At 35.2% G+C, this 22,486-nt stretch overlaps 1 protein-coding gene across 12 annotated transcripts in view; it reads right to left on the reverse strand.

The window, feature by feature from the left end:
• The window catches only part of HERC4 (HECT and RLD domain containing E3 ubiquitin protein ligase 4), a 122,188-nt gene that overhangs the window by 31,732 nt on the left and 67,970 nt on the right, over positions 1–22,486 (reverse strand). For all 12 annotated transcript variants that reach the window (XM_023520117.1, XM_023520122.1, XM_023520121.1 and 9 more), the window contains one exon: positions 10,036–10,155. In XM_023520117.1, the coding sequence (XP_023375885.1) occupies positions 10,036–10,155 (120 nt within the window). The remainder of the gene's footprint in view (positions 1–10,035; positions 10,156–22,486) is intronic.

The following is a 22,486-nucleotide window of genomic DNA, read 5'->3' on the forward strand; positions in this document are numbered from 1 at the left end:
GGCTGGTAAATAGACAGAAGAAATGAAGAGAGAAAGGTATGAAGGAAATAATGTAAACTGTAATGAAAACTTACCACTTCATTGAACAGAAATGTACACTTTCTTACAGAAAGCATCCACATATGATCAGGGTAGATTCATATAAAATGAAAGAATCTCCAAAAATATGTTACTAAATTTGCAGGTGCTACCTTGTATAGTAAGGAATTATTCTTACCCCAAGAGAGGTCTGACTTTGTCCTTAGCTACTGGGAGGTGATGTACAGATGTTTGGAACATTACTCCTGAATGTCACTCCTGTCACCTCATGTGCCTGGGGGCTCTGAGCCACATAATTTTAAGTTCTGCCTTCAGAAGGGCTGGAGACTAAAGGTCAGCCACATGGGCAATACGTGATTGAGCCTCAATAAAAGGTCTGGGCACCAAAGCTCTGGTGTGCTTCCTTGGTTGGCACTATTTTGTATTATCAAACATGAATGCTGGAACAAAAAACCTGCTCATGTCTCTACAGGGAAAGGAAAAAAGAAGCTCTGCCTTTGGTACCTTTCCAGACTTTACCCTATGTACTTCTTCCCTTGGATGATTTCAATCTGTATCCTTTCCCTGTAACAAACTGTAAATGTTAGTAAAATGGTACTCAGTGACTTCTGTGAAGACTTGTAGCAAATTACTGAACCTGAGGGTGGTTTGGGGAACCCCTCAAACTTGTAATTGGTATCAAAAGTGAGGGCGGTCTGTGGATTGTTCCTTCTAACTTTGTAGTTGGCTAAATTTTCATATGCCTTGAGGGGTATCATTGGAGGCTTTAAGATCTTAGCAAAAAGACTTAGGGTTCTCTCACTACATTGTGCTTAATAAAGCCAAAGCAGTAAAAACATAAGCAAAATATGGATGTATACAATTCCTATTTTGAGAAAGGTAATTATTGATAACAGTGTCTTTCAAAATATTCAGAGTACAGAGAGAAAAAAATGGCGTAGATGACAAAGGCTCTGTTCATCCCTCTGGTGACCAAATCAAAATTGTGCTGGAAACAAGGAGCAGCAGCGAGGGAAAATCACCTGGGATCTAGATGATTAAGCCATACAACTACAGAGAAATCCAAGAAATCACCTTGGCAATGACAGAAGGTAGGATGGGACAAGAATGTGGGTCTGCTAGGTCCTGAGCGGCTGAGACCAAGGCTGTGGCAGCAGCAGACGCCTCTTAAAGGAGCCGCATCTGCAAATGGATTTTCCTGGTGATGGACCTGCTCACTCTGAGTACCAGTGCCCATTCGGCTGCACGCAGCGGGCACAAGGGACTTACAAGGAGATATTGTTGGAGTAAGGGCCGAGGTGAGACTCAGAAGTGCCGGCGGTATCCATTGTTCTCTGTTGAGCCCTTCTCCCTATCAGTGCGTCGGACACAACGCCACCATAGCTGTGACCTCATCAAACTGGGTAACAGAAGTTGCTCCCCATAGAGTATTCCCTGAAACTTCGCCTCCCCCAACTCAGGCTGCACTCAAGCCACACTCAGGTATATCCTCAGCGAATCAGGTGCTCCTTGCTGAGCAGCACCTAGACTCACACTGGAGGCAGCTGGCCTTGGCTTCTGGTGTGGCCCTTTTGAGGCAGCTATAAGCACAGCATCTGTGGACTGCTTGCTAAATCTTAACAGGTGGCCCCGGAGGGGCAGAGGCTTGGGCTAAATTTGGCCTGCAGCTGAACTTCTCTCAGGACTGTGCCACTGGACACCTACTTCACAAATCCACACTAATAAGACCGGTAGAGTTAGGAGCTTTGCTTAGTACATAGAAACAGACACCGAAAGGCAGCCAAAATGGGAAGACAAATAAGCAGAAACCATATGAGAGAACAGAACAGAGATCCAAATATAATGGAGTCAAGTAATCTAAAAGATGTAGAGTTCAAAACACTGGTAATAAAGATGCTCAATGAGCTTTTGAGAAGTGTAGATAAATTTAGTGAGAACTTCAACAAAGAGATAAAGAACATAAAAATGAAGATGGAGATTACAAAAAGGAACCAGTCTGAAATGAAGAACACATTATCTGAGATGAGTAGTATATTAAATGGAATAAACAAAGTGAGTAAAGAGGATCGATCATATGCCCTATCTAGAGGACAGGAAAGCCAATAAAGACACTCAAACAGAATGGCAAGAAAAAAGATGCCAAGACTATAAAGATGATTTAAGGAGGATGTGGGACACACACTATTAAGGCTCCAAATATTCGTCTGATCAGCGTTAAGTGAAGAAACTCAAGATGTTGAACAGCTGTTTGAAGAAATAATGATGGAAAACTTCTCTAACCTGGTGAAGGAAATGGACATAAAACGCCAGGAAGCTCAGAGGATTCCAAAAATCAGGGATCCAAAGAGGCCCACACCAAGACACATCATAATTAAAATGCCAAAGGTTAAATACAAAGAGAAACTTTTAAAAGCAGCTAGAGAAAAACAAATAATCACATACAAGGGAACACCCATAAGACTGGCAGCTCATTTCTCAAGAGGGGCTATGCAAGACAGAAGGGCTTGGCAAAAGATATTCGACAGGATGAAGACCCAGGATCTACAACCAAGAATAATGTATCCTGCAAAGCTATCATTTAGAGTTGAAGGACAGATAAAGAGCTTCCCAGACAAAAATAAGCTAAAGAAATTTATCACCACCAAGCCAGTATTACATGAAATGTTGGAAGGACTTCTTTAGGAAGAAAAAACATGTATCAAAAACAGGAATAGAGAATGGTAACAACTACATTCCTATCAATAAGTACCTTAAATGGAAAAGAATTAAGTGCTCCAACCAATGGACGGAGAGGCTGAAATGATAAGAAAATAAGACCTCTACATATGAAAAGGGAATGGAAAAAGATATTGCTGTGATGAACCTAGAAGGTATTTAAGTCAGATAAACACTATATGATTTCACTTATATGTGGAATTTAAGAAACAAAAAGAACAAACTAATAAAAAAAAATTCATAGTACTAAGTTATCACTACATAAGTGCCTCTACTGGTAGGGTTAAGGAGAACATATCTACAAGTTGTTCTGCAGAAAAAGCCTTTTAGATTACACTGTTTAATTTGAAAGCAATTTAACAGGATTATTTAAAATCCCTTTACAGTTATCTTATGGGACACTTTTAATGTGATATTACTACTAAAAAATTTGAATAAACAAAGGAAAACCTTTCAATATTTTCTGATTATCTATGGCCTGCTGATAACTATACTTGATACCAAGAGAGTTATATCACAGGAGATATATTTTATTCTTAAATAATGAAACATTAATATGTATGCAGTTATTTTTATTGCTATATAAAAATAGAGGTGTTATGTATATCATTATGCATTGGAGAAGTCAGTAAGATTATTTTGGAATCTATATTGTGATGAAACCATACTAAAACCTAAGTTTTATTATAAAGAGAGATGTGAACTGAAAAGAATATGAAAAACAATGGGGCACCATAAAACTTGAGAAGGGAGACCATAAACCATAAGAGAGGTATCAAGCAAAATGATTTATCTAAGAGAGGGGCATCAAAGGGGCAACCATATTAATATCATTATCAGAAATTTCAATTTAAGGGTTAAGTATCTTAGACAAAAACTCAAACATTTTTTAAAAAGTTAATGCTTAAAAAAGTGAGGATGAACTCTTCTGGGAAATATTAGAGTAGTGAGGTAGGTGTTCTATCAGTTGCAAATCTAATTCAGTCATAGTAGTATTTCCAAGGGAAAGTTAGAAGGAAAACAAAGTGGTTTGAGGGGCGGGGACAGAATATTACAAAACATGTGAGGTCAAGTGAAGGTCTAAAAAGTCAACATATTCAATGTATGACATACTATTGGCTCCAAATCCACATATTCAAGCACTAACTTTTTGCATGTCTAATTTTAGTTATTCAGTGTCCTAGAGTCTACAGTGAGAAAGGCCTGAAGAATGTTCAAAAGTCAGGGTCTCATGGTCTAAAGCAGGCTTCACCAAGCCTGCTTTTAACATCAATGGTTAATGATGTTTCACTTGGTTATAGACAAAGATGCAGCTCCTTGGCAAGTTTTAGATTCAACTAAATACCTGTAGGAAAACACTATATCACAGCTGGTGTCGTCTTGATTTAAGGGCATAATAAGATTACTCTGAGAAGGTTCAAAGAGAGGATACTGAAGTTATTGAAGTAATTCATAAAAATACAAAAGTTTGGTGGCTAAATAGAAATAAAATAATACTTCTAAAATATGAAGAAAATGGAAAATACACAAATAAAATTTAGTAATCCAATGCCTAAGGAATTAGTCTATAAAATACTGATGCCATTAAAAATGACAAGGGAGTTTTAAAAAGGATAAACTTTTCTGGGAAGGGAACACAAATGTACTTAATTTCTTCATTTCATTAAATGATGATGACACAAAAATGGGAAATTATGTATTGACATATCTTCTCAAAGCTTTAATACCTTCCCCAGCGTTTATATCATACTATCTTCCTAGGCTGTTGGTGAACATGTCATGTTGCTAGCTCAGTATTGTCTATAGTTAAGGTATAACAACTTGACGCTACAGAACAAATATAATGATGATTTATATACATAGCACAATTCATCTTGAATAAGACTTATGACTTAAAACTATATATAAAACAATATCAAAGACTGTAAAAAATTTCACCAACTTATCAAATATCTTTATTTACCTACTTATATATGACAAGTCTTACATAGGTATACACAGTTCTTGAAATAAATATACATTTTTTAAAAATGCTTTATCTTATAGTAATTCAAATAGGCATAGACCAGTACAGAACTTTCTATACTTTATTCTAAGTCACATTTTACTGGATATTTTTAGGTGATATGTTTAGTAACTTAAAGTATAAGAAAAGAAAAAAGGGCAAAGAGTTTAGTAATAACCACTACGTTATTTTTATAAACAATTTAAGAGCAAAGTTAGAGGAGGGTAAGGAAATGTACAACTGAGAACAGTACCCAGAAAGTAGAGAAAAATCATCAAATAGCAGAAGATAGGAAGAGAGAGAGAACCCATGTGCTCTTTCATTTTGTCAAGAGATTATTGTAAAGGGAGAAAAACAGATTAAAAAGCAAAAGGAATCCAACTGAAAAAGTTTCATATACCAAGATCAGAATCTTGAAAAACAAGCGAACAAAACAGAAATGCTTATACAGTAACCGGCAAGAGGAGAGGATCAAGCCCAAACTTTATGAAATCATATAAAGAGAAAAGAGGTGAAAAATGATGGGAAAGTGGATGAGGTGAAGTTAGAAGTCTCAGCAGTACAAAAGAATATTACAAGGAAAGTAAAGAATTTCACAGAATTAGTTTTTAATGGGTAGGGATCAGGGAGGTATATACCTGATATATTCTTAAAATCCTTGACTGGGAAAAAAAGTAAATAGAGAAAAAAAGTCTCAACAAATTATGACAAAGACAAATGTAATAAAGATAAAACAATTTCTTCATAGTGTTTAGAACAAGGTAAAGTGATATATAAAATTTATATTACACATATACATATGCACACATAACATTTAAAGACATATACATACTTCTTATAATTCATAGTAATTATGTTCTATTAAAGAATTTTTTAAAACTTTCACATTGAAGCAATGGAATTATTTCAAGTTCATAACTCTTGTTTAATAATGGTATACCTTTGTATGTGTACATGTACACATACAAGTATGTTTGTATATACATATATCTGTGTATACAAATACATATACACACATCTGTATCATCACAAAATAGCATGTGAGTACCTTCAGGATAGATTCTTTCAAGCTCTACTTACGGGGTCAACATAATGTTCAATTCAGTAATAAGACTAGTAATACAAGTATGAATTTTATTAAAATGCTCCAGGAAAAAAAGTCTTTAGAGTTATATGTAAATGTGAAATGTGAAAATGCTTTGAAAGAAGCTCTGTAAAGTTAAATGTCATAATATAAATTAATGAACTATTTAAGCGTTGCACAGTCAAAGACATTCAAAGTAAATCGCCTGCTTTCTATTCCCAGAGATAGATCAGAAGACGACAAATCATGAGTTCTGGATTCTGATTTCTATGATATGATATTAAACCTGCTAAACAAATTAATAAGGAATAACCTTCCACTGACATAACCACATAATCAATATTACTTTGTCTATAAATAAAGGAAAAGCATGTGGTTGAAAGAGTAGAGTAATAGACAGCAATTCTCAAGTATAGCAACTATATAACAGATCTGGAGAGAATGAGAAGCAAAGAAAAGCCAAGAAATAGGAAGGTAGCCCTCTACTGCCTCCCTTTACCAGAAAACAGTAGAACTGAAATAGCTCCTTAGGAAATTCAACGTGATATCACCACAGCTATATACCAAGAGGAGTTTGGATAAAGGCCTGCCAAATACCAAACTTTTAAAAAAGCAAACATTCAAACCACAGCTTCTCCATGCAGCGCAAAATTATTGCTAACTAAAAAATCCTATTAGACTGGTATTTCTCTTAACTTGCTATAAAACAAGTAGTTTATATCTAGTTTATGTAGTAGATATAAATTCAGATGTCAAAGGACATCTAATCTAATTCACAGCAATCCAGGAGGAAATGACTCTCTAGGATGTTTCTAAAACTTGCTTGCAGATCCCTGGAGATAAATTCTTATCTATAAGTTCTGGGAAAATTTTGAATTTTAGGTTTTTATGTCAAAAACTTTTTTAATTCATTAAAAAAATCTAAAATTAGAACAATACATTTCTAATCCCAGTATTACCAGGAAACTCCAAGAGTTGCAATGGTTATGATTATAAACAAACTGGCAACAAATGAGATCATTATGACTAGGACTTTATACATAAGTGATGTGTTTGATGAGTGAAGGCCAAATGAGTATCACATCTCATCCTAAAAGCAAGTGTTTCATTTTAATTCAAATAGAGAAAGGCAGCAAAAGAACAAAGTAATCAGAATAGAGGTTACTGCCAGACTTAAAGTCTGTGTCAAGACAGCCAACAATAACCACCACCATTTTACTAAGCCACTATGCCCCAGGAACTTCCCCAAGCACTTTATATGGATCATATCAATTGATCTTCTCAATAACTATAAAAGATAGGTACTACTATCTCTAATTTACAGAAAAAGAATTGAGTAATTTCCCCCAAGGCATAGAATAAGTAAATGCTGAGGTGGGATTTGAACCGAGGAGCTCTTATATCACACTGCTTTCTTATCATATTTTGAGCTGAGATTCCTGGTCATAAAATAATCATTATCCATACTAAATATTAACTTGATTTTTATACTTTTAGTGTTATATACAACTTATAAATTTGTTTATGGTTTTAAAGTTCTTATAAAAGCTAAACAGCAGGAGTTTAGAACTAGTTTAGCGTTTATGTGTATTTCAAAGATAATCATAAATAATGTAAGTGAACACTGGGCTTCTTAAGAAATTGTTTTATTTTTAAAAGGGTTCCATCTATCACTCCACTTTCAAAAACACTGCTCAAAGACCTAGGGTACCCTAGGTGGTGTTATCAGGGTTTATATGCAAAGTCTTGAGATAAACAAAGTTCATGTACTGAAGCATTAATTTTCTTCAATGGTAAATAATTTAAATCTCTTTTTTATTGCAATAAATATTACGTCCAAAATTTGTGTTCATTCAAAGATAAAATATGAGACTTCAAACAAGTCTTGCCAAGGGAAGGTTAATAACCTCAAGAAGTAGGATTTTTCTTCTGCTCTGGACAAAGAGTTTGAAAGCCTGGCCTAGATGAGAGATTTAGTTTAAATAGGGAAGGAAAAAGGAAATATTTATTCAAAACTTTCACAAGGTCGACTATTTCTCTTTCTTGAAAAACTGCTGTCTCTTGACTCTAGCTAACACTCCACTATTTTTACTTTTTTCACTTCAACACAGACCTTCTTCAAAGTACTACCTATGGTTAGCGTTTCCTATTCCTTACCTCCAAATTTCTCTTAAGCATGCCTTACTCTCCAATGACATTATCAAGGTTGCCAATAACCTTCATGTAACCAAATTCATTGCTCAATTCTATGGTTTTATCCTACTTCTCAAAAGCATTCAACAGTCTCCCTCCTTCACTTTTTAGTTTCCACAACTCTCTCCTAGTTTTCCTCTTACCTTACCCTTACCTTGATCTCCTATGTTAGTTTCTCTCCTTTCCTCATTCCATATCTAATCCATCAGCAATTCTTGTCCCTTTTACTGCCAAGAGGTATTCCAAGTCCATTTCCCTCTTCCATCTATACAACCACCTTCCTAGTCAAACCAATCAATTTATATTCCCTAAATCTACTAAAACAGTCTTAACCAGTTTCTCTCTTTCATTTTTTCTCTGGTCCCTTCACTCAATTCTCCACTGAGTCAACATAGTGATAATTAAAAAATATAAAGCACATTGTCTTCCCCGCTGCTTACCACCCTCCAATGGCTTAACATTTCAGATAAAATCCAAGCTCCTAATCTACATTTACAAAACCTCCATGATCTGGCATATGCCCATTTCTCTGATCTTTTCCCAGAACTCTCCCCACTCCATACTTTATCCATACTAGCCTCTTTCTATACTTGAAACATATCAAGCTTGTTCTCATCCAAGGTCTTTTACTAGATGTTCATTTTTCATAAAATTCTCTCTGCTCTGATCTTACATGACTGCTTCTTGTCATTTCGATTGCAGCTAATACTTCATCAGACAAGACTTTTTCTGATTACTCAATTGTATGAAACCACAGTCTTTCTTACATTCTGTCAATTCTCTATATAGTGCTTTATTTGATTACTATTTATCTTGACCATCAGATTACAAGTTCCATTAAACAGGGAACTCATCTGTCTGGTTCATCACTGTATTTCCAGTACCTAAAAAAAGTGCCTGTACATAGGGGATTCTCAATAAATATTTGTTGAATGAGCAAATGAGCAGGACCTAAAGCTATAGGATGGCTATAAACTTGACCTCGTTTCCCAGTGATTCGGGGTGGGGGATTGGGGAGGAAATCGAGTCTCTCCCAATCCAACCCAAATACCTAGGGAAGGAAGCAAAAGATAATCTAGAAGTGAGCTGATTTCTATAGGTGAGAGAATCCTAAAAATAGCATGCATTAACGACGATGACATTCGAAAACCAGTGTACTTTTTTAGTGCCTACTAGACATATTCCAGACACTATCAGACGCTGGTGAATGAACTGACAGAGTGCCTATCCATAGGAGCTTGCAGCTGGTGTCTAGCAATCAATGAAAGGCTACTCACTCTTATACAACGGCTACATATTATTGCTTAAATTATCTGCTTCAGGGTTGGAAAAGTTGGCCTCAAGTATACTAAAATGGTTATTAGCAAATAAGAGTATTAAACATGACTCTTTTATTATCTAGTTGCTTAACCATTTCTATATTAAAATTTTACATGTCTAATTCAAGTTTTATAGGACTATGCTATTATTTTAATGAAACACTGTCCAGTTATTAGAGACTTAGCCACATGGAAAGATGTGCACACATGGATGTACATCAAAAATCTGATATAAAATCAAACGCATAAAGGGGGGAAAAATCAAAAATAGAATCAATGGTCCTAGGGCTTTCTTCTGGTAGTTCTGAGACACTGATCACACAATAGTAATACATTCATAGAGTTCTAGTATCAGGGACTCCAATATTCTCAACATTAGAGAATTAAAGAGGCAACCACGAGGAAAACAAATGAGTTATAAATCCATGTCATACCCGCATTTCTCTTTAAAAAAGTGTAATCTATCTCTTTGGTATGGCTTTGGTACAAGAGTGGAATGCTGATTTACAAATACTCCATAGTATGTAGCTGCTCCTTTGCAATGTATTTTTATTTCAAAAATAAGCTCTGAATTAAAGCTCTGAAAAAACTCTGTTGTTTCAAAAATAAGCAATTGTTTCTTTTGTATTAGGATAAATGATACATAAAAATGAAATTATAAAATGCAATAGGAAACATACCATTCCATAAGCCTGCTGTTGGACCCAGTTGATATAATCATTCCTTATGTCAATCAATTCTTGTACTTCATGTATGTAAAATTTATCATACTGTATAATCTGTCCAGTTTTCTCATTTACCTACAAAAAAAAAGTATAATTAATATTAACCAGTATCTAAAACAGAGACTGAAAAATGTTTTAATAGGAAAAGGCTTGAGATTTCTTAGCTAATTTTCTCTTCCTATAAAAAATAATTTACTGGGTGCCCACTATATGCAAAATTTAGTTAAACGCTATGAGAAACACAAAAATTTATAAGATGTGATATATGCATTATCTCAAAATCCAGCAAAAAAAAAAAAAAAAATTATGTAACCACCACACCATATGAGATATGTGCCATTAAAATGTGTATAGTATAGACTAGAAACTATAAGGACTTCTGGTTGGAGAATGGGACTCAACAATAAGAAGAGCTAATGCTAAGTGTCATTCTGTATTGGCCTCTGATTAGAATAAAAAGGTGACATTTGGATAGAATGTGAAAAATGAAAAGAATGCAAATTACCACCCTAGAAATTGCTTACTAATTACAAAGGGAGAAACCTTTACAGTGGAGAAAACCACCTTAAGTAATTGATCAAACCTAATCATCACCAATATTGGGTTAATCCAATATTACTATCTTGCTGGTATAATGCAAGAAGTAGTACAGACATCATTTTTGAAGCAGAGAAATGTTTACCCTGAATCTAATCAAGTCTCTTGATCTGAATTTCAATTTACAGGAAATACAAAGGATCGAAGAACAAGTTAAACATCACCCTAAGGAAACAATCAGATAAATATACTGACTGTAGGACTTCTAGAAGAAGATTAGCCAGGAGTCTCCAAAAAGTCAAGGTACATCTTAATAAATACATTTAAAAAAATCCAGAGTAGACAAAGTATGTTCTCTGACCACAATGGAATTAAACTAAAAGTAAGTGACAAAAAGATAATTGGAAAACTCTAGAACACTGGCAATTAAACACTTTCTAAATTACCCCAAATTTTCCTTGAATCCATCAAAGCACTAACATCAAAAGATAACCAAGTAGCATGAATCCCAAGGATTGAAAGATACTTCAAAAGAGAAACAAGATGACAAAAAAAGAGTCACCTATGGTAGAGCAAAAGGAAGATATCACTGTCATATAAGCAGGAAAGAAGAAAGCTAAAATTATAAGAAACTGCTTAAGGCTGATGACTGGACAACTTGACAGTATAAAACCCCTGGAAGCCTCGGACAGTTTACACTCCTCATAGACTCTTCCACAGACCTCCACTGGTTGCCCATGAGGACACTGATGAATCTCCAGGAACTTTTCATAAAAAAGCAATTTTTGAAATATTTATTATTTAAATTGTGTTTTACCATATACATTTAACCTAAGGAAGGTTGAGTATCTTTTCTGATGTGACAACTTTTCCATACAACTCGTAATAGTAACACTTCAAGTAAACTAATTATTTCTAGCATCTCCTCTTGTAAGTTTAAAGAATAAATCTTTGTTATTTATTATCCAAGGCCTCCGTGAGAAATCTCAAAGATATTTTCACTAAAAGATATTTCACATAAAATACATCTTGGAAGTTTTATTTTCCTGTATTTAGGATCTGATCTGGAAATTGTCTGCTGCCACTGTGAGAAAAGAAAAGGCCCACCAACCTGCCCAGATCCTTCTCTCATATAGAGAAGCAAAAACCTTCTCTCATATAGACAGCAAAAGCCTTAAGCCACTGAGAAAAGGAAAGCATATTCCATGCCTTGTTATTGGAGGAGAGAAAAACCCTCAGTCCCTGAGAGGAAGGCATACAACAGCAGTCCAGAACCCAGATTCTTATGTCAGTAGGACTAGAGTCCCATCCTCAAGGTTCAGGCACACGATTTGAGACTGAGACTATAGCACAACAAAGAACATTTCTGCCCTCTCTGCTCTACCAATCTGGAAAGCACTGGGTAACAAGCAATGCCAGTTTATCACTGAGAAGGGACAAAAATGAGGAGAGAAACTCCTCTAAGGAACAGGTATGCAGATGTTGGAGAAAACAGGGGCTTTATGAAAATATTTTGAACTTAATGAAAACAAAAACACATAAAAATCTGTGGAATGCTGGTAAAGCAGAACATAAAAGGCAATTTAAAGTATTAAATGATCATGTTAGAAAAAAGTTCTAAAACCAATTGATCTAAGTAAGACTCTGCTTTAAGAGCCTAGAAAAAAGATCAAATTAAGGACAAATCAAGAAGAGGGAAGGAAATAAAGTACAAAAACTGATGAAAGAGAAAACTGAAAAACGAGAGGAAAAATATCAATGAAAACAAACAATTTTATGAAAAGATCAATAAAACTCAAAAGCCTCTATCTATCTAGACAGATTGAACAACAAAAAAAAGACACAAATTACCACCACCAGGAACGAAAGAGGGAACATCACCACATATATATATATATATATATATATTACTAAAATTGACTCAAGAAGAAACAGAAATCATAAGTCACACTCTATTTTTAAAATTTAAGATGAAATTTTAAAATTTTCCTCCAAAAAACTCCAGGCCAATATAGTTTCAGCAATTAATTCTATCAAATATTTAAGGAAGAAATAATACGAATCTTAAAACAAACTCAGAAAAAAGAGAAAGCAGGATCATTTCTTAATTCATTTTATGAAACTAGAATAACCTTGATTCTAAAAACACAACATGAGAAACACAAATTATCAGATCAACATCCCTTATGAACACAGACAATAAAACATTCAACAAAATATTAGCAAATTAAATCCAATAGTATATATAAAGTATAATATATAATGCCCAAGTGTAGTTTAGCCCAGGAATGCAAGGTTGGTGTAATATTCCAATATCAATGAATTTTACTATACTTCAGGAAAAAAAATCAGAAAGGAAAGTCTTCTGTTCATTTCAACAGATGCAGAAAAAAGCATCTAACAAAGTCAACACCCCTTCATAATAAACACTTTCAGCAAACCAGGAAGAGATGGAAACTTCTACAAAAAGTTAAAGCTCACCTTTAAAAAAAACTCTATAATATCATACTTATAGGTAAAATAGTGAATGCTTTCTTTCTAAGATTAGGAACTAGGTAAGGATACCCACTGAAACCATTTATATTCAACGTTGTACTGAAGTCTTAGCCAATAAAATAAGGCAAAAGATAACATAATTGTGTACATAAAGGATCCAAATGAATCTATGAAAATTACTGGAACTAATAAATAAATTTATCAAAGTCACAGAGTATAAGGTCAACAAACAAAACTCAACAGAATTTCTTCATACTAGCAACAAATAACTGCAAGATAAAATTTTTAAATTATTTATAATAGCATCAAAAACAAAACATTTAGGAATTTAACAAAGGATGTGCAAGACCTCTGAAAACTACAAAATACTGTTGAGAGAAAATAAAGGACCTAAATAGATATACTAACTACATCACAAATTGGAAAAGAAACTAACAAGACTCAACAAATGCAAAAATGAAATCTGAACTCTAGTTTTAAAAAAGCAGTGATGTAAAAATCATTTTTGGTATAGCAAAGGAAATTTAAATATGTCTGGATAGATATTGATGGAATTATAGTTAATTTAAGAAAAATAACATTATTGATATTATGTACAAAAATGCTCAAGATGACGAATGATGAGGTATAAAAGGGCATTTTACTTTCAAATGATATAAGAAAAAAGCATACAGTATACATACATATGTGACAACATGTTACCAACGGCTGAATCTAGAATGGAGGATAGACAGGTGTGTATTTTGTTAGTATTTCACTGTTTCTGCTTATATGATGATGTTCAAAATAAAAAAGAGTTAAGTGAATAGAAAAGATTTCAAAAACAAGGTTTGAAGAACATTCAAGTCAGAGAGAACAGCATGAGCTAAAAGGAGACAAAATTTGTATACACCTGCCCCAGCTAAACCTCTGATCCAAAGAGAATGAGAGGCACACGGAGCAGACCTAGACCCAAAATACATCTTGGAACTAAGCCCAACTAAACCCTGTCTAGGTCAGCCAACCTTATGCCAACTTTCAGGCTAAAGTAGGGCCCACTCCAGCAGGAATGAGAAATAATGCTTGTTACTGCATGCCAATGAGTTTCAGTGTGTTTTGTTGCAGAGCATTACTATGCTTAGAACTGATACATGGGGAAATAAGGATTTAGAGTCAACAAGTGATAGAATCAGAGTGATATTTTATAAAATTTATTCTGTTGGCAGAGTGAGGCATAATCAAGAATAAGTATAGAGGCTAACTGAATCAGGATATAAAAATTCAAGGTTTCTAGATAATAAGAAAGAATGCAGAGGCTGTGGTAGCTATAGGATAGAGAAAACAGAAGAGTCAAAGATAACTTCAAAATTTCAAGCCTGAGTAAACTGAAAAAAAAAAAATTCTGAAACACACACAAACACAAGTCAGGTAAAGATAACAATCTTGGGTGGAGCAAGAATGAGAGCTGGGACAGATGAGAAATTTGTCATTAGACCAATTTTTTTTTTTTTTTTTAAGTTTTAAATGATGGCAAGACTGCCAAATAGCTCAAGAGAAAGATTTGCCAAAAACACATATTTGAGAACCATTTCCTTAAAGGAGACAACTGGAGCTGTGTCAGGAAGTGAAAGAGAGGTAAAAAAAAAAAAAAAAAAAAAAAGGACCAAATACAGACACCACTGAAAGAAAAAAAGAAAGCTGATCTAATATGCAAACAAAACTAGCTAGGTTTCCTATGGAGCATAACAAAAATTGTTTATAATTTTTTAAAAAAATCACAAACACACTAAACCAACTAAGCAACTTTTGAAAAGAAACAAAAGGAATCACTTACTAGAAGTATAAACTACCAGTGCTTGTGTCCAATCAGGTGCTCAATAAACATGAGATGAATGAAAGAAAAAAGAGTAAGAGAAAATATACATACTTCATGCTTCTAATGGCACTGAAATTTTCACTGAATTACAGCTTATACCTTAAAATCCACTGAGATTTTATGTCCCAATAATAAAATAATAATGGCTATCATTATGGACACCTTACAAAGAAGGTCCGCATTATTCCATTTAATCTTTAAAACCCTATGAAATAGATACTACTATTATCATCAAATGGGTGAATATACTAAGGCTTAAGAGTTTAAGAAACTTAACCAAGGTCACACAGCTAATGGCGCCAGCAATCTAACACAGAGGTCTCTAATACACGTGCATTCTTAACTCATTATATGACGATCTGATCTTATTCCTTAATGTGTTCACACACACACAAGGATATGTGAATATATGTATTAGTACATGCAGAATATTTGTATATACATGTGTCATATATATTTAGAATACTTATGTATTAGAATATACATGTAAAAACATATTTTTCCTTTTATGAATATGTCTAAAATTATTTGTCAGTAAGTATAACCAATGCTTGATCCTGTGGCCCAGTCGAGGATACACACAGCCCAGTTTAGGAAGCACATAATAATAAAACTATTTTCATTTTCAAAGTTGACAATTTTAATCCCTCTATTCATTGACAAAAGCACTTCGAGCTCTTTCTTTTACTGATTAATTTATGTCTGTGGTCAAGGTATGCATTTAGGAGAAACTGACCAGAGTGAAACTGCTATTCCTGGTTTTCAAATAAACAAAGATACTCAGTTTATACAGAGAGATCAAAACCTTCAACTTAGAGCAGGGGGCAGCAAACTACAGCTTGTGAGCCAAATCCTGACCACAGACTGTTTTTGTAAATAAAGTTTTATTAGAAAGCAGCCATGCCCATCTATTTACATACTGGCTGCAGCAGAGCTGAGTAGTTCTAACAGAAACTATGTGGTTCCCAAGTAGGAAAGTATTATTATCTGGCTCTTTACAGAAGAAGTATGCAGATCCTTGCCAGAGAGTCTTTAGACAAACTCATTCTAAAAATGAAAATATAAACAGTAATTACACAAAAAACACACTGGCTTTCCCCTCTCCTATACATGTATGTATTTTTATAAATATAGACATGCCCCACATAAGGATGTTTTGGTCAACCACAGACCACATACACAGCAGTGGTCTCATAAGATCACACTGGAGCTGAAAACTTCCTATTGCCTAGTGACATAGCAGCCCTCACAGGCGATTATTCATGCATTACTCACACGCTTGTGGTGATGCTTGAGTAAACAAATTAACTATGGATCATTCAACGTCAGAAACATGGCATAGTGAAAGACATCCCTAGATTTCTCCCCGTGAAACAACAATAAGCTTAACATTTAAAACTCAAAACAAAACACCCAAACTGCACACCAGCATGTCTGAGCATGGGATCTGTGCATAAGAGCTACCACAGGTCAGGATCCCAGGTGTTGGGCAGTGGACTAGGAGAAACAAAGAAGCTGCCTCTCGTAGCTGGAGCTCCCTGTAGGAGAAGGGGGAAGGGAAAAGGTGTGGAGGGTTTCCTGAATAGCCCTGCCTGGGACAGCTGTGAGCTCCACGTGGCCGGTGGCAGTGTCCAGTCATCAGGGCAGAAAGCAGAAAAGTGGAGATGGTAGAGAAACAACAGTAGATTTTTAAAAGCTGGGGTTGCAAAACCAAGGCTGAGCTGCAGCTCCCCACTCTCAACCCAGAGGGCCTCTCCTCCCATATCCTCCAAGACCGGACACCATGGAGCAAACACTACCAAAAGTATTGCTAACACTGACAGGGACTGAGACTGAGGGTAGAGAGCATGATTAAACATAGAGAAGGAAAAAAAAAGGTATTATTAAGGCTTTATACTAAGCAGGGGTCCAAGGGGCTTAGACGCCACCTACTGGAAACCAAAAGAAAAACGCCTTCTTCCCAAAAGGCTAAAGAGAGATCTTTATATAATAAATCTTCTTTCCGGAAAAATGGCAGAATATACTTCCATTAATGCCCAGGCGGAGAAATAGTCCATCAAACACCATGAACAACCAATGTGACAAGGCATCTCAAAAAGAAAGAGAAAAATCTCCAGAAAATAAGCTTACAGACATAGAAATATGTGACTTAAATGACAGAGAATTCAGGATGGTACTTCTGAAAAAACTCAATGAGATCTGAAACGGTTCACATCAACAAGTTCAGGAACTGAAAAAACAACTAGATGAGCAGAATGAGTTCTTTAGTAAGGAGACTGAAACCCTCAAAAAGACCCAAATAGTAAAAAACACACTGCAAGAGTTAAAAAATGAAATAGCAAGCTTGGGAAAGAGTCAACCAAATGGAGGAAAAGATCAGTGATATCGAAGACAGAAATCTAGAAATAAATAAGAAGGAAGAAGAGAGAAACCGAAGAATGAAAATAATGAAAGAGAAATACAAAAACTAGCTGATACTATCAGGAGAGGAAACATAAGAATGGGCATTCTTGAAGGCAAAGAAAAAGAGCAGGGATTAGAAAGCATTTTCAGACAAATAGCTGACAAGAATTTCCCAAATCTGAGGAATGAGCTGGAGCTTGGAATTCAAGAAGTCAACAGAATACCAATTATCACAACCCCAAAAAGCCTTCACTAAGACATATTGTATTAAAATTATACAAAAATCGACGACAAAGACAGAATTCTCAGGGCAGCCAGGGAAAAGAAGATGGTAACCTATAAAGAAAAACCCATTAGATTATCTTCGGACTTCTCAGCACAAACTTTACAAGCCAAAAAGGAGAGGAATCAAATATTCAAACTATTAAATGAAAGGAAATACCAGCCAATAATAATGAATCCAGCTAAGGTCTCCTTTAGATATGAAGGAGAAATAAAGACCTTTCCAGACATACAAAAATTGAGCGAATTCTCCACTATGAGGCCTGCATTACAGAAAATACTGAAAGGGATCAGCTCACTTAAACCAAAATGACAAAAAAAAAAATTACATAATTAGGAGTAAGGTGACTACTAGGCTGATAGAAGCAAAGGAGTGCAACCCTTACTAAGAACAGGGTATTATAAACTTTAAAAATAAGACATTTGAGATAGCAGGACAGTAATGAACATTCAGTATACATAAGGACAAATTGAGACAACAATGACTGAAAAGGGGAGGAATCAAAGATCCAAATTTACGAAGAAGAATGGAGATAAGGAACGCGCAGAAGAAAATGGATGGCTGTACGTACATAAAACTATCCTTTACATGTTCATAATGGTAAATACACACCAAAGATTCAGAACTGAAGTATATAACATAAAAGAACAAGGACCAGAGGGAAAACTCAGAAAAGCCAACCAAAATAAAGAAAACAGAAACACAAGGACAAGGAAGCAATGGAAACACCAAGTTACCAGAAAGCAAAAGATAAAATGGCTATAAGAAAACCTCATATTTCAATAATCACCCTAAATATAAATGGACTGAACTCACCAATAAAAAGGCACAGAGTTGCAGAATGGATCCAAAAACAAAACCCAACCATATGCTGTCTCCAAGAGACACATCTCAGCTCCAAAGACAAATATAGACTCAAAGTGAAAGGGTGGAAAATGATATTTCAAGCAAATAGCATTCAGAGAAAAGTGGGAGTAGCAGTATTATTCTCAGACGAAATAGACTTCAAAATAAAAAATATGATGAAAGATACTGAGGAATACTTCACAATGATAAAGGGACTGGTGCACCAAGAAGACATAACACTTATTAATATCCATGCTCCCAATCAAGGAGCCCTGAAACATGTAAAGCAATTACTAACAGAACTAAAGGGAGAAACAGACCAAAACACTATCGTAGTAGGGGACCTAAATACCTGTCTATATGGACAGATCATCCAAACAGAAAAATCAATAAGGAAATAACGTCCTTAAATGACACATTAGACCAACTGGACATAACTGACATTTACAGAGCATTTCATCCCAAAACAGCTGCTTATACATTCTTCTCTAGTGCACATGGAACATTCTCAAGAATCGACCACATACTGGGACACAGAGATAGCCTCAACAAATATGAGAGGGTTGAAATCATACCAACCATATTCTCTGATCATAACGCTTTGAAGCTGGAGATCAACTGTAAAAAGAGCAGGAAGAACCACAAATACATGGAGATTACACAACATGCTACTGAAGAATGACTGAGCCAGAGAAGAAATAAAGAGAGAGATCAAGAGATACATAGAAACGAATGATAATGATAGTACAACATATCAAAACTTTTGGGACACAGCAAACGAAAGCGGTCATAAGAGGAAAGTTTATATCATTATAGGCCTACTTCCAAAAACAAGAACAAGCCCAAATAAACAACCAAATGCTTCATCTTAAAACACTAGAAAAAGATGAACAAATGATGCCTAAAGTCAGAAGGAAAGAAATCATCAAAATTAGAGCAGAAATAAATGAAATTGAAAACAAAAAAAATAGAAAAAATAAATGTAACAAACAGCTGATTCTTTGAGAAGCTTAATAACACTGACAAACCCTTGGCTAGACTCACTAAAGCAAAAAAGAGAAAGGACACAAATAAATAAAATTAGGGATGAAAGAGGGGAAATTACGACTGACACTGCAGAAATACGAAGGATCATACAAGAATACTATGAAAACGTATATCATACCAAATTTAATAACCTAGAAGAAATGGACCAGTATTTAGAAAAATACAACCTTCCTAGACTGAATCAAAAAGATCTGGAAAATCTAAATAGACCGATCAGCAATATGGAAATTGAAACAATCATCAAAAACCTACCAAAAAGTAAAAGTCCAGGACCAGATGGCTTCACCAGTGAATTCTACCAAACATTCAAAGAAGATTTAATACCTATTCTCCTCAAACTCTTCGAAAAAATTGAGGAGGAGGCAATACTTCCCAACTCATTTTATGAGGCCAACATTACCCTGATACCAAAACCTGGTAAAGATAATACAAAAAAAGAAAATTACAGACCGATATCTCTCATAAACACAGAGGCAAAAATTCTAAATAAGATACTAGCGAACCAAATACAGCAACATATTAAAAAGACTATACACCACAATCAAGTGGACTTCATCCAAGAGGCACAAAAATGGTTCAACATGCGCAAATCAATTAATGTGATACACCACACAAATTAAAAAATAAGAATCATATGATCATATTAATAGATGCAGAAAAGGCCTTCGACAAGATACAGCATCCTTTTATGATCTTTAAAACAGTTAAGATCAGTATAGAAGGAAAGTACCTTAACATGATAATGGCCATCTATGACAAACCCTCAGCCAACATTATACTTAATGGTGAAAAACTCAAAATGTTCTAAGATCAGGAATAAGGCAAGGCTGTCTACTATCGCCACTGTTATCCAATATAACATTGGAGGTCCTACCGAGTGCAATCAGGAAAGAGAAAGATATAAAAGGCATTCAGAAAGGAAACGAAGAAGTCAAACTGTCACTATTTGCGATGACACGATTCTCTATATGGAAAACCCTAAAGACTCCACAAGAACACTACTAGAAACAATAAACAAATAGAGTAAAGTTTCTGGATACAAAATCAACGTTCAAAAATTCACAGTGTTCCTATACTCTGAAATGAAATGTCAGAAAAAGTGGTAAAAATATGGGGGTGGCTCTGTAGTGTTGTGGTCATCACATCTGCTTTACACGCAGAAGGTCCTAGGTTCGCGCCCCAGGTGGAGCCACGGACCATACCCCGGGTGCGCCAGGCCCCCCGAGTGTGCCGGGGGTACAAGGCCCTGAGTGCGCCAGGCTCCAGGTGTACACCGCAAGCGTGTGGGAGGAGACGCCCCACCTTCAGAGATCCAGTTCTTAAGGGGAAATGGCAACGTCCATAGGTCAGGGGTGGAAGTGGGGGTGGAGGGATGAAAGGGGGGAAAAATGAAGTGGAAAAAATAACTCCTTTTGCAATTGCCAACTAAAAGAATAAAATATCTAGGAATAAATTTAATGAAACATGTGGAAGACCTATATAATGAAAACTATAAGACCCTATTAAAAGAAATCAAAGAAGGTTCAAAGTAATGGAAAGATATGCTATGTTTTTGGATTGGAAGAATCAACATAGTTAAAATGACCTTATTACCTAAAGCATTATACAGATTTAATGCAATCCCCATCAAAATTCCATCGGCATTTTTTAAAGAAATAGAACAAAAAATCATCAGATTTGTATGGAAACACAAAAGACCCTGAATTGCCAAAGCCATCCTGAGAAAAAAGAATACGGCTGGAGGCATCACTCTGCCCGACTTCAAATTATACTACAAAGCAACAGTAATCAAAACGGCATGGTATTGCCAGCAAAAGAGACACATGGACCAGTGGAACAGAATCGAGAGTCCAGAAGTAAACCCATATTTATATGGGCAAATAATTTTTGACAAAAAAGCCAAAACATACAGTGGAGAAACGAAAGCCTCTTCAATAAGTGGTTCTGGGAAAACTGAAAAGCCACCTGCAAAAGAATGAAACTAGACTGTTGTCTATCACCACACACCAAAATTAACTCAAAATGAATTAAGGACCTGAATATAAGTCCTGAAACAATAAAATGCATAGAAGAAAACAGGAACTAAACTCATGGACCTTGGGCTTAAAGAGATTTTATGAATTTGACATCAAAGGCAAGGGAAGTAAAAGCAAAAATAAATGAACGGGACTACGTCAAACTAAAAAGCTTCTGCTCAGCAAAAGAAATCGTCACCAAGGTAAAGAGACAATCATCCGAATGGGAAAATATATTTCAAGCAATGCCTCCAATAAGGGCCTAATATCTAAAATATACAAATAACTCATACGACTCATTAATAACAACAAAAACCAAATGATCCAATCAAAAAATGGGCAGAGGACACGAACAGATACTTCTCCCAAGAGGATATACAAATGGCTAACAAATATTTGAAAAGATGCTCAGTATCGCTAGCTATTAGGGAAATGCAAATCAAAACCACAATGAGATACCATCTCATACCTGTTAGAATGGCTACAATCAAAAGGACAGGTAATAACAAATGTTGGAGAGGATGGGGAGAAAAAGGAACCCTCATACACTGCTGGTGGGACTGCAAATTGGTACAGCTACTGTGGAAAACGGTACGGAGGTTCCTCAAAAAACTAAGAATTGAGTTTTAAATAAAACTACCATATGATCCAGCAATCCATCTACTGGGTATTTACTCTTAACACTTGAAAACTCATATCCGAAAAGATATTTGTATACTGACGTTCATAGCAGCATTATTTCCAGTGGCCAGGACATAGAAGCAACCAAAGTGTCCTACGATAGATGACTGGATAAAGAAGCTGTGGTACATGTATACAATGGAATATTACTGAGCCATAAAAAGGGATGAAACACTGCCATTTGCAACAACATGGATGGACCTCGAGATAATCATGCTAAGTGAAATAAGCCAGATAGAAAAA

This window comes from Pteropus vampyrus, unplaced genomic scaffold, assembly GCF_000151845.1.
Source record: "Pteropus vampyrus isolate Shadow unplaced genomic scaffold, Pvam_2.0 Scaffold249, whole genome shotgun sequence".
NCBI classification, from domain to species: domain Eukaryota; kingdom Metazoa; phylum Chordata; class Mammalia; order Chiroptera; family Pteropodidae; genus Pteropus; species Pteropus vampyrus.